Source organism: Mixophyes fleayi, chromosome 7 (genome assembly GCF_038048845.1).
Source record: "Mixophyes fleayi isolate aMixFle1 chromosome 7, aMixFle1.hap1, whole genome shotgun sequence".
NCBI lineage: Eukaryota > Metazoa > Chordata > Amphibia > Anura > Limnodynastidae > Mixophyes > Mixophyes fleayi.
The window spans coordinates 38,557,093-38,569,515 of NC_134408.1; the positions used below are offsets into that span (position 1 = coordinate 38,557,093).

A 12,423-nucleotide genomic window follows, 5' to 3' on the forward strand; every position below is an offset into this window, starting at 1 on the left:
CTATGCACTTATCACTGGGTATACATTGAGAGCCAAGTACAGAGCTTTCAAACACCTTGTCTTACAATAAGTACTGTTATGGTATGAGTAAAGTAGATCTGGCTGAATAGAGATTAATGTGTGCCGTAATGCTGCCCTTGTGAATCAAACAAGGGAACTAGTCACTCGTATATACTGTATATTTACAAGAGACATGCTCTTGACTGGCTATGAATAATCACATTGGTGTTAACGGGATCTTCAGCCCACTCCAACTGCAAATTTACATAATTATTGAAGAAAACAGAAGGCAGAAAGGGAGGGGCACAGATTTATAGCTTATTTTAGCAAGAATGGTATGTGCATTAGTAACTTTACATTGCATTTAGGTCATAATTGTCTATTTTTCCTACCTTGCTTCCAAGAGATGTGGAGGTGGGGTAGGAAAAAAAGAAGGTGGGTGAAACTTAAAGATGCAAATTTACATCTTTAAGTGAGTGGGACAATCATGGCAAGTCTTCCCCACCTCAGTAAACACTGAGTGGCAAGGTGTGGTGATGCGATTCACATCATGCTCTGGCCACCACATGGCAGACAAGCACTCCATGGAAGAATTGCCTACTTTCTCTGTAGTCTCGGAGCCTGACGCTAATCCCGAAGTTTTGCGGGAATTCAAGAAGTGTAGGCAACTATGCAGTAAGCTTCATTGTACGTTTGAGTTACATTTTTTTAAAGCGATGCATGGTTATGAATTATTTTTACTCTCTCATCATATTTAATCAGCATCTTTTAAATCTGGATGCATAAATGTTTGATACAATATAGGCACAATAAAATTAACTACTTCCCGCATTATATCCTGCCTTACATACTATAAATTAATTTTAAAACTAGCACTTTGTCAGTTTGACATCTATATACCATATTACATTTTCCAAATGATCGAATTCATTCTATAAACAGAAAAAAAAAGACTGTCAAATTGCAAAAGAAAAACAAAATTTGCTGAAACTAATTAAGACGTTACAAGATAGTAGTATAAATATATTTTTATTGGATGACCAAGATTTATGTCAAAGTATGTCACTTTTATTTGTGCATGTGATTCCCATGACAAATTGAAATCTTTAAATCAAAATCCTACATTGCATTCACAAATTAGTCTGTTAATGTTACACTACACTGCATATGGTGAAAACTGTATGAAAAAGCGAGTGGGGGGGGGGGGGGGTGTCAATTTTTTACTGTGACTTTTTAAAAATCCATTTTAAAAGCTTGTTTTTATAAAGCAAAAGTGAACTGTGAAGCTAAACCAAGGCTAACATAAAATATAAAAATAAGTACCTAACCAAACGAGTAAACATATTTTATCTTGTAACAGTCATCCAACTAGAGAATTAAAGAATTAGGGCAGGAAAAAGGCCACAGTTACAGAAGTTCAATAAGTTGTATTTTCTAGTCGTGATCAGAGCTGTCCTTCGTAGCTTCCCTTGCAGAATTAATGTCACCAATCCTAGACCGGTCTGAAACTTTCGAAGACAACCTGAAATATTGAAGGGAAAAGATTTCAGCAATTCATGTAAAAATGAAAAGCAAAAACAGAATATCCTCGGAATTATATGGTCAGTTGTCATTCAAGAACAATTGTGTTACCGATTTCCCTAGTTGGAGTATGGCAATTCCTCTACTTCTTGCTCATTCTAATGGACTCATTGAGAAACCAAGGTGACAAAGTAATGGCAGCCTTCTATACAGAATGTATTGGTTATCATGGTAAATGGGTAAAAAAAAAAAAAGTTAGAACAATGGGTACAGTACCCACATCATAGATAAAAATTAGGCTTATATTTGCTTCCAAAAATTATATTGACTTATATAGATAGTATATACATATACAAGTACTTCCCAGATCCTCCCTTCTTCTGCTCTGATGTATAGCTCTCAATCATGGTTGCCAACCATTTTTAATACATTTCCCGAAACACCTGTAAGGTAGGTGAACATGAGCATACGGCGTGTGGTACTGTTGGGGCGCTATAATTCCAATCATGCATTTTCACTGAACTTGGTTATAATGCCATATTTTGCATTTCAAATACTCCACTTCGATAAAAACTAATTAAAATGTCCAGAGAAAAAAGACTGAATAGTGAGAATTGTATCTTGTATATAGAAATTTCTTTTGCTGTACTTGTAAGATTTGGTACAAATATGGACACATCATTTAAACCTGGTACTGTTCATAGAGAGAAGACATTTAAAACAATTAAGCCTACTAGAATATAATCTAAAAAAACTATCCTGAGGTTTTTACATACACAAACTCAAGAAATCGTGCTACTTTGAATAACAACTCTGTGCCCCGCTTATGTAAAGTGCTGGCAGCTATACAAATAAGCAGTTGGTGTATAATTTTAGTGCCAACATTGTGGAGCAACATGCTTAATAAACGTGTACATGGGCACATAAGTATTTTATATGCAATAGTTACTAATAAATTAAATGGTGAAAAATAAGAAGCTTAACGACTAATTTATCTGATGATAAAGAACAAGGAGGCAGTATCATTACTTTTATATAAATGTTCTGCTTTTTCAGTTTATACATTGGATCTGGCTATTCTTCTATTGATGTGTATAATTGTTCTAAGATAAAGATTGAGAGGTGATATATATAATACCTAACATTCAAATACAGGCAATCTGTATCAATTCAGCTTAACTATGACCCAGTGGATGCACTGGTATCCACCAACTGGCAAAGTTACTTGTTGTCTACTAGTAAAAGTCACAAAAAGTATATATTGTAAGAAAGCCTGGCACATGGTTGAGAGGGAGGGTAAGATTACAAACCGTAACTACAATGGGGCTGTGAAAATCAGGATACATACAGCAGGTAGACAGATGTCAGTGCCATAATACACATGGTGTTAGAAGTGGGATAATTTTGGTAGTCAGTTTCCGTTTTCCTTCCAGCTATTGAGTAACCAAGGAGAATGCTATAGAAGCATTAATGCAGGCTTCTACAACCAAGCAGGAAATGAACCCCCCTTGCAGAAAAAAATACATCCATGCATGAAGCACACAGCCTAATGCTGGATCAGAAACCTACTCAATGCAACCACAGAAAGGTACATTCACAACACTATCGAGACCCATGACTGCATAATGCCGCAATCATTGTAAAGACTGAGGCAAAAAAATTGCCATATCCGCTAGTTCTGGGGTGTGGCCTTTGCTCGTTTGAAATTATTCTAAAATAAGTGGATAGTTCAGAGACAGCCCCAAAAAACTTGCTCTTCAAGGACATCAACTTGAAAGGGACCACCCTTGACACAAGAAGACATTCCAGGAGAAGCAACAGGCAATGTGGCAGATTGACCAAGCAGCGACTTTTTAAGGACCGTCCCAGCTGGAACACGAGAGATAATGGGGTCTCCGTTCATGTTCCAGTACAGTACAACAGCAGCAGTTTGGCTCTGACCAGGTCAATGTTGCCACCCTTTTGCCCAGAGGCTCTGTTATTTTTTTTAACCTATTGCAGAAATATCTGTTCAAGCCCAGATCGAGCACTCCACCCCTTCAGTGCAATCCATCCCTGGAAACACGTGTATTTTCCCTTACCTCTTTCTACTCCCCCCCACTTCTCGCTGAGAGAGAGAGAGAGAGAGAGAGAGAGCGCTGCTCTTGAGCGCTAACATTTTAGAGGGGCGAGCAAACAAATGCAGACAATGGGATGGGTGGGGAACAAGTGGAAAGTGCAGATGGAGCATGAGGATGGAGTTGCCTTAGGATGGGATGGGGTATGTACATGACTATAAGACCCTCTTAGGATTTCTGCTACCTGTGACAGTAGCAGAGTTAGTGGGGGTGATCAGGCCCCCCTAGCAGCACTCTACAGATGTCTGCCTGGGGTCGAGAGGCAGACAGAGGATCCTGCCCGGCCAATCGGATTATGTTTTAAAGATAATCAGAGCAGCTGGATAGCATCCTCTGCCTGTTTCTCAGCCACCAGGTTCAATCAGAGTGAAGAAGGGGTTACGCTATATAAGCCACCCTAATAAAAAAAAAAAAAAAAAGTCTAGGTCTGCCCCTGGCCTGTGAATAGTATATAGTGACAAAATATCTAACTCAAAGGGGGGAATTCAGTTGGCTGTGAGGTCCCGCCTGACAAAACCTTGCCAGACAAAACAGAGATGCAAGGGAAAATGAGCTGAGACTTCTGTACTATGTAAAAATTCAGACACAATGCGTTTCCATGTACTGTTCAATACACACATCACCTCGTCATCATCATCACTTATTTATATAGCACCACTAATTCCGCAGCCCTGTACAGAGAACTCATTCACATCAGTCCCTGCCCCATTGGAGCTTACAGTCTAAATTCCCTAATATAGACACACACTCACACAGACACAGACAGACAAAGAGGGAGATAGACAGACAGGGACTAGGGTCAATTTTTGATAGCAGCCAATTAACCAGCAGTATGTTTTTGGAGTGTGGGAGGAAACCGGAGCACCCGGAGGAAACCCACGCAAACACAGGGAGAACATACAAACTCCACACAGATAAGGCCATGGTCGGGAATTGAACTCATGATCCCAGTGCTGTGAGGCAGAAGTGCTAACCACTAGGCTAGTGTGCTGCCTCACGAGTAGAAAAAGAACAACATTTCTGGGTAAACTGAAAACTACATTTGTGAGTGGTTAATATGTACTCTTTCACCTGTTAAAGTATTTATAATACTGTGCAGTTTATGTAAAGATTTATATGTACTGTTTGTATGGTCTCAAAGTCATGTGTGTGCGGTTTGTGTGTTCATGATAACGGAGAGAAAGGATGGTTGAATAGTTTGTCTTTACTTATAATACATTTTGGTTAATTTAATTAGATTTCTATTCACAGTGTAATATTTGGTTACTTGACAGATTTTTAAAGAGATGCGTAATATTTTGGAAGCCATGCGAGTAGCTCTCACGGACCTCTCATTGGGAAATATTAGCTTGACAGCAGGTACTCCCTGTCTATAGTTGTCAATACAAAAGTTTAAGAAGGTTGCATAGAAAGAGGTCTTAGAACATTTATATTTTATAGTCATTGGTGCTGTATTATTCAATGTGACTTAACAGAAGCAACTTGTATTCTACCCAAATAAATGAGTGCATCAGTTATTAAATGGTTATAAGGAATTTGACATACTGTTCGTATTTACTATTTCACATCCATATCAGTTTAGACATGATATATACATATTTTTTTTACTTTGTTGTTACTTTGCTGTAGAAAGTAGGGGAGTGGGTAACATATCACAGTTCGGACAGAAGTAAAACTAGAATTATTCTTGAAGAAACTGCAATTTTTACACAACTGATCAGCGGAGACACTAAGTTTTAAAGAAGACCTGATGAAGTTACCATGGCACATCCTGTTCCTCGGTAAAACAAGGAGAGATGAGGCTGAAAACTGATGTGATCCCTGTTAGAGATCGCAGCGGCCCCGGACACCGCCGCGACTCTCCTGTGGCTTCTGATGACGTCCCAGCGGTTGCTACAGCAACTGGGACGTCACTTCCGGTTTCCAAGTCCCGGTTGTCTGGGCAACAACCGGGATGCTACAGGCTCCCTGGCGTGGCGCCCGGCCAGCTGGTCAATAGGCGGGCGTACACGCGCAAGGTCACTTAGGCAGTAGCCAATCATGGCTATCTGGATGTTCAGGAGGCAGTGTCTTTTGGTGGTATGTTTTGCAGCTGAACTACATCGCTATTGGTCACCTGGTAATCAGCTGTTAGGTCATGCCTCTGGACACTTCTTGGGCTCTTCCCTGATTGGCTACCTGGACTATTTAAGGCAATGAGGACTGAGCCTCATTGCCGGTTATAGCGTTCTGCCCTCAGTCCTGCTGCCTGCTTGTTCTATCTGTTTGGTTATTGCTACCTTGGATTGACTACCCGTGTTTTGACCCCTGCTTGTTCCTGGACCTGTGAACCTTCTCTTCTGACCTTGACCTTTTTGCCTGGATTCCAGATTTTGCTTCTTTGCCTGTGTGTCTGACCCTTCGCTTGTCCCTGGATTTTGCATCTGTGCTTGTGACCTTTGACCTAGGATACCTCTTCACTACAGCCCGCCAATCACTCCACTACTGGGTACTCCTTTAAGCCAGTATTACTCGACCCTCGGTCGGCCCGCAGCAAAGTCTGTCCCCACCACTAGGGGCTCCAGCGAACACCGGGCCTTCAGAGTAGTCCCCGAGTTTCACTGTACTGGCTTGGGAGTTCCTAACATTATAACCAGCCAAGGAAGATTGGTATTATTCGGCCATGGACAACGATGATGCAAACCTATCTCCAGCTCAGATCTTGGCGAATCAGATTCAGGCAATTTCTCAAGTGGTGAAGAATTTAGCCCAGCGCCTGGCAGCCCAAGAAGGGGTTTCCAGAGACCTGCAGCTCCAGCAAGTTCCCGCTGGTGACACACCGGAACCTAAAATGAACTTGCCTGATCAATTCTCTGGAAGCAGGACAGCCTTCCGTAACTTCAAACAGAGCTGCAAACTGTACTTCCGCTTGAAACCACGTTCCTCTGGTTCTGAACAACAAAGGGTAGGGATCATCATCTCTTTACTCCAGGGTGACCCTCAGTCTTGGGCCTTCTCCTTGCCTTCAACCAGCCCAGCCTTGCAGTCCGTGGATGCCTTTTTTCAAGCTTTGGGTTTATTGTACGATGACCCAGACAGGGTAGCCTCAGCTGAGTCGCACCTCCGAGCATTGAGGCAAGGACGTCGCTCTGCAGAGGAATATTGCGCGGAATTCCGGCGATGGTCCGTTGATAGTGCCTGGAACGATCCAGCATTGCAAAGTCAATTTCACTTAGGACTTACCGAGCAGATTAAGGACTCCTTAGTCCAGTATCCGGTATCCGAGTCACTGGAGGAGTTGATGCAACTCGTTATTAAAATTGATCGGCGGATCAGAGAAAGGAAGACTGAACGGGAATCATCTGTACCTATTGATATGTCCTTCAGCTCCGGTGCCACTCTGCCCGACTCTCCTGAACCTATGCAGGTGGGTGCTTACCGCTTACCTCCAGATGAACGTTCCAGGAGACGCTCACTAGGTCTCTGTATGTATTGTGGTCAACCTGGCCATTTAGTACGTCTGTGTCCCAATAAGCCGGGAAACTCCAAAGCCTAAGTGCAGGTGAAGAGGTGTGCTTAGGTCTTCAGATAATCTCTTCAGAGAATTCCTTGTTAGTGCCTGAACGATTGGCCTTCCGTGGTAAATTGGTAAATCCATGGATCTGTCAGCATTTCTGGATAGTGGTGCGGCTGGCAACTTCCTGGACATAAATTTGGCTCGTAAGCTCAACATTCCGGATATCAAGCTAGGATCGAGCATTTCCACCTGCGGGTTGGATGGTAACCCCTTGCCCGGGGGAAGAATTCTTGCCAGAACTCCAATGATTCGGTTGTCTGTAGGAACCCTCCATATCGAGGAACTCTCCTTTTACTTAATTACCTGTCCCTCTGCTCCATTGATTCTGGGGTATCCTTGGCTTCGCAGTCATAACCCCCTTATTGATTGGAAAACTGGGGAGATTGTTCGTTGGAGTCCCGGGTGCTCTACGTCTTGCTTGACCCTGCCTCTTAGAGTTATACAGCCTAATCCAGAATTATTGCCGGTACCCTACCAGGACTTCAGTGATGTTTTTTGCAAGAAGAAAGCGGATTCACTTCCACCACACCGGGAATACGACTGCACAATTGAATTGGTACCCGGTTCTAAGTTGCCCAAAGGGCGTTTATATTCACTATCCCTTCCTGAAACACAGGCCATGGAGCTATACGTACAAGAAAACCTGAAGAAAGGGTTCATCCGCCCTTCTAAGTCTCCGGTAGGCGCAGGTTGTTTTTTCGTTTCCAAAAAAAATGGCAGCCTGAGGCCTTGCATCGATTTCCGTGGACTGAATAACATCACGATTAAGAACATGTATCCTTTACCCTTGATCTCTGTCCTGTTCGATCAACTGAAAGCAGCTACTGTATTCTCTAAGATTGACCTCCGAGGGGCCTACAACCTTATCCGAATCAAGAAGGGGGATGAGTGGAAGACTGCTTTTAATACACAATACGAATATCTCGTAATGCCATTCGGTTTGTGCAACGCTCCGGCAGTCTTTCAGGACTTGATTAACGATGTATTACGTGAGTTCTTGGGAAAATCAGTTATTTGGATGACATCCTAATTTATTCTGAATCCTTATCTCAGCATCGTCAGCACGTCCGCCAGGTTTTATTGAGAGATTACGAGATCATCTGTACGCAAAACGGGAGAAATGCGAATTTGAGGTGTCCACAGTGGCATTCCTGGGTTATATCATCTCCTCATCAGGATTCGCTATGGATCCCGCCAAGGTGCAGGCAATTCAAGATTGGGTCCTACCTACTAACTTGAAGGCGATCCAAAGATTCCTTGGCTACGCCAATTATTACCGAAGGTTTATTGGCTCATTCTCCTCGTTAGTGGCTTCTATCACTGCCCTCACTCGAAAAGGAGCTAACCCAGCGGAGTGGTCCGCAGAAGCACTGGCAAGTTTCTCAGCTCTCAAAGCTGCCTTCATTTCCGCTCCAGTCCTTAGACACTCTGACCCAGGACTTCCGTTTATTGTGGAGGTGGAAGCTTCGGATGTCGGTGCTGGTGCCATTCTCTCTCAGAAAGACCCAAAGAGTAAAAAGTTACATCCTTGTGCATTTTTCTCGAGAAAGTTTCTGCCTGCGGAATGTAATTATGACGTTGGAAACCGTGAATTATTGGCCATTAAGTTGGCATTGGAGGAATGGCGACATTGGTTGGAGGGAGCTGCACATACCATTACCATCTTCACAGACCGCAAAAACTCTGAATCCCAGGCAGGTTCGCTGGGCCCTTTTCTTCACCAGATTTAGGTTCATAATCACATTTCGTCCAGGTTCCAAAAATTCTAAAGCCGATTCGTTGTCCCGAAGTTTTTTGGCCCATCATCCTCAGTCACCTGACCCGTTGCCTATTGTTCCTTCAACCACGATTCATCTCGGACTCACCCAGGATTTAGGAGCCACTATCCGTCACTTCCAGAAAATCGCTTCAGTGCAGACACCTGCCAACAAATTATTTGTTCCGGTGCACCTTAGGAAATCGGTCCTCATAGAGGGTCACAATAACCGCTCTGCTGGTCATCTAGGAATTCGTAGGACTATCGAAATTCTTTCTCGCTGGCTTTGGTGGCCTATCTTATTGGATGATGTGGAGACTTATGTCCGTGCCTGCCCTGAATCTGCCAGAAATAAATCTGCTAGAAACCGTCCTTCTGGTCTACTGTTACCCTTACCTGCTCCAACCAGGCCTTGGTCTCATCTTTCGATGGATTTTATTGTTGACCTGCCAGTATCTACAGGTCATAACACCATTTGGGTAGTGGTGGACCGATTCAGTAAGATGGCACATTTTATATCCTTACCCAAGTTACCTGATGCCAGGACCTTGGCCACCTTGTTTCTGACACATATCTTTCGTCTCCATGGGCTTCCCGAAGACATTGTATCGGACCGAGGATCCCAGTTTATTGCACACTTTTGGAGATCTTTTTGTAAATCCATTGGGATCACTATCAGTCTGTCCTCGGCATATCACCCTCAGTCGAATGGTCAGACAGAAAGAACCAATCAGGCCTTGGAACAGTTCTTACGCATTTATGTGTCTAAATTCCACGATAACTGGTCCTCTCTCTTACCCTGGGCGGAATTCGCGTATAATAATTCTTGCCAATCCACTATACACACACATCCCCGTTCTTCTGCAACCTCGGGTTCCATCCGAAATCCAACTCGTTCTCTACTGTTGTTTCCTGTGGGGATTCCGGAACACCTGCTTTTACTGCCAGGTTGAGGGGTGTCTGGAAAAAGGTGCACTCTGCATTAGGTCTAGCCTCCCAAAAATCCAAGGTCTTTCGCTGACCGCCATCGTGCGCCATGTTCATTGAAAGTTATAGCAAACCTCAAACACATCACCTGTCTACCCTCTCTTCCCAAGTCCTTTAAATGTGCCCTTTGGAATGCACGATCTGTTTGTAACAAACTTACCTCCGTTCATGATCTCTTCCTCTCAAAAAACCTCAACCTTCTGGCAATAACAGAAACATGGCTCATGCAATCAGACACTGCCTCACCTGCAGCACTTTCACATGGTGGCCTCCATCTCACCCACACCTCCAGACCTGAAGGCAGACAAGGAGGTGGGGTTGGACTACTTCTCTCCCCACAGTGCACATACACAGTTCTACCAAATGTCCCATCACTCACGTTCACATCTTTTGAAGTACATGCTATTCGCATTTTTAATCCATTCTCCCTACGTGTTGCGGTGATCTATCGTCCCCCTGGAGCACACCAACAATTTATTGAGGATTTCTCTGCATGGCTCCCTCACTTATCTTCAGACATCCCCACCATCATCATGGGTGACTTCAACATCCCCATTGATAACCCACCTTCCAAAGCTGCTTCCAAACTACTCTCTCTAACATCCTCACTTGACCTCTCCCAGTGGATTGAATCATCTACTCATAAGGATGGCCACTGCCTTGATCTTGTTTTCTCTAGACTATGCTCAGTTTCTAACTTTATTAATACACCCTTCCCCCTCTCGGATCATCACCTTATCAGCTACACTCTCACCCCCACTGCTCTAACCTCTCTACTGTCTAACTCAACCAAGCCTCCTCATACTCGTAGAAATCTTAATTCTATTAATCTTCAACAGTTTTCCACCTCTCTCCAACACCTTCTCTCCCCTATCTCTACATTCTCATCCCCTGAGATGGCAGTACCTCATTTTCACCTAACCTTAGCAACGGCCCTTGATCAAGTGGCTCCAGCGACACTTCATACTACACGTCGACTTCGATGTCAACCGTGGCACACCAAAGCAACACGAAATCTTCAAAAACTGTCCCGTAAAGCAGAACGTCACTGGCGTAAATCTCGAAGCTCTAATGACTTCTTCACATATACTTCTGTCTACCACTCCTATCGAAATGCTCTGGACACTGCAAAACAAACATACTTTCAATCTCTTATCTATGCTCAGGCTTCTAACTCCAAACGCCTTTTCAATACATTTAATCATCTTCTCAATCCTCCCACCCCGAACCCTCCATCTACTATCAGTGCTCAGGATCTTGCTACCTACTTCAAGGACAAGATTGATAAGATCAGACTAGAAATGGTATCCTCTTCCTCAACAAGCCATCAGCTCATTTCCTTCCCACTACCCTCTGACACCCTCTCTTCATTTGACCCCACAAATGAAGAGGAAATTTCTACGCTCTTCTTATCTTCCTACTCTACCTCCTGTCCTCTTGATCCTATTCCCTCGCAAATTGGTAGATCCCTGTCTTCTGTGCTCATTTCACCTCTAACTCAAATCTGTAATCTCTCACTCTCTACTGGCATCTTTCCATCACTATACAAGCATGCAGTGATTACTCCTATTCTAAAAAAACAAAACTCCGACCCAAACTCTCTCTCAAATTACCGTCCCATCTCTCAGCTCCCTTGCCCCTCCAAGCTTCTAGAGAGACTTGCCTACACTCGCCTCACACGCTTTCTTTCCGCAAACAACCTGTTGGATCCTCTTCAGTCAGGCTTTCGTTCTCAACACTCCACAGAGACTGCGCTGACCAAGGTTGTTAATGATCTGATCACTGCTAAGACTGAACGCCATTACTCTCTTCTAATTCTCCTTGATCTCTCGGCTGCATTTGACACAGTTGACCACTCTCTTCTCATACAAACGCTGCAATCCCTAGGTCTTCAAGACACAGTTCTATCCTGGTTCTCATCTTACCTCTCTAATCGCTCTTTCACTGTTAATTTCTCTGGAGCCACATCTGCTCCGCTTCCCCTATCAGTTGGAGTACCACAAGGCTCGGTGCTAGGTCCTCTGCTGTTCTCTATCTATACCGCTTCTCTTGGAAATCTAATAAGTTCCTTTGGCTTTCAGTATCATCTCTATGCGGATGATACCCAAATCTATCTATCCTCTCCTGATATCTCGACATCTGTGTTGTCCCGTGTAACTGACTGTCTTTCTGCCATTTCATCTTGGATGTCCTCTCGTCAACTCAAACTTAATCTTTCTAAAACAGAGTTAATAATATTCCCACCCGCCAACAAGAGCATACCTGACATTTCTATCTCTGTTGATAACATGACCATAAATCCCACCCCACAAGCTCGCTGCCTAGATGTAATCCTTGATTCACGCCTATCCTTTGTTCCCCACATTGACTCTATATCTAAATCATGTTACATACATCTAAAGAACATTTCCAGAATCCGCACATATCTCACACAAGACACTGCTAAAACCTTAATTCATGCACTAATCATCTCCCGCATTGACTAT

The 12,423-nt window shown here is 43.4% G+C and overlaps 1 protein-coding gene across 3 annotated transcripts in view; it reads right to left on the bottom strand.

The window, feature by feature from the left end:
- Positions 1–1,013: 1,013 nt before the first annotated feature.
- The window catches only part of LDAF1 (lipid droplet assembly factor 1), a 72,488-nt gene continuing 61,078 nt past the window's right edge, over positions 1,014–12,423 (bottom strand). For all 3 annotated transcript variants that reach the window (XM_075179715.1, XM_075179713.1, XM_075179714.1), the window contains one exon: positions 1,014–1,522. In XM_075179715.1, the coding sequence (XP_075035816.1) occupies positions 1,377–1,522 (146 nt within the window). In that variant the 3' untranslated portion in view covers positions 1,014–1,376. The remainder of the gene's footprint in view (positions 1,523–12,423) is intronic.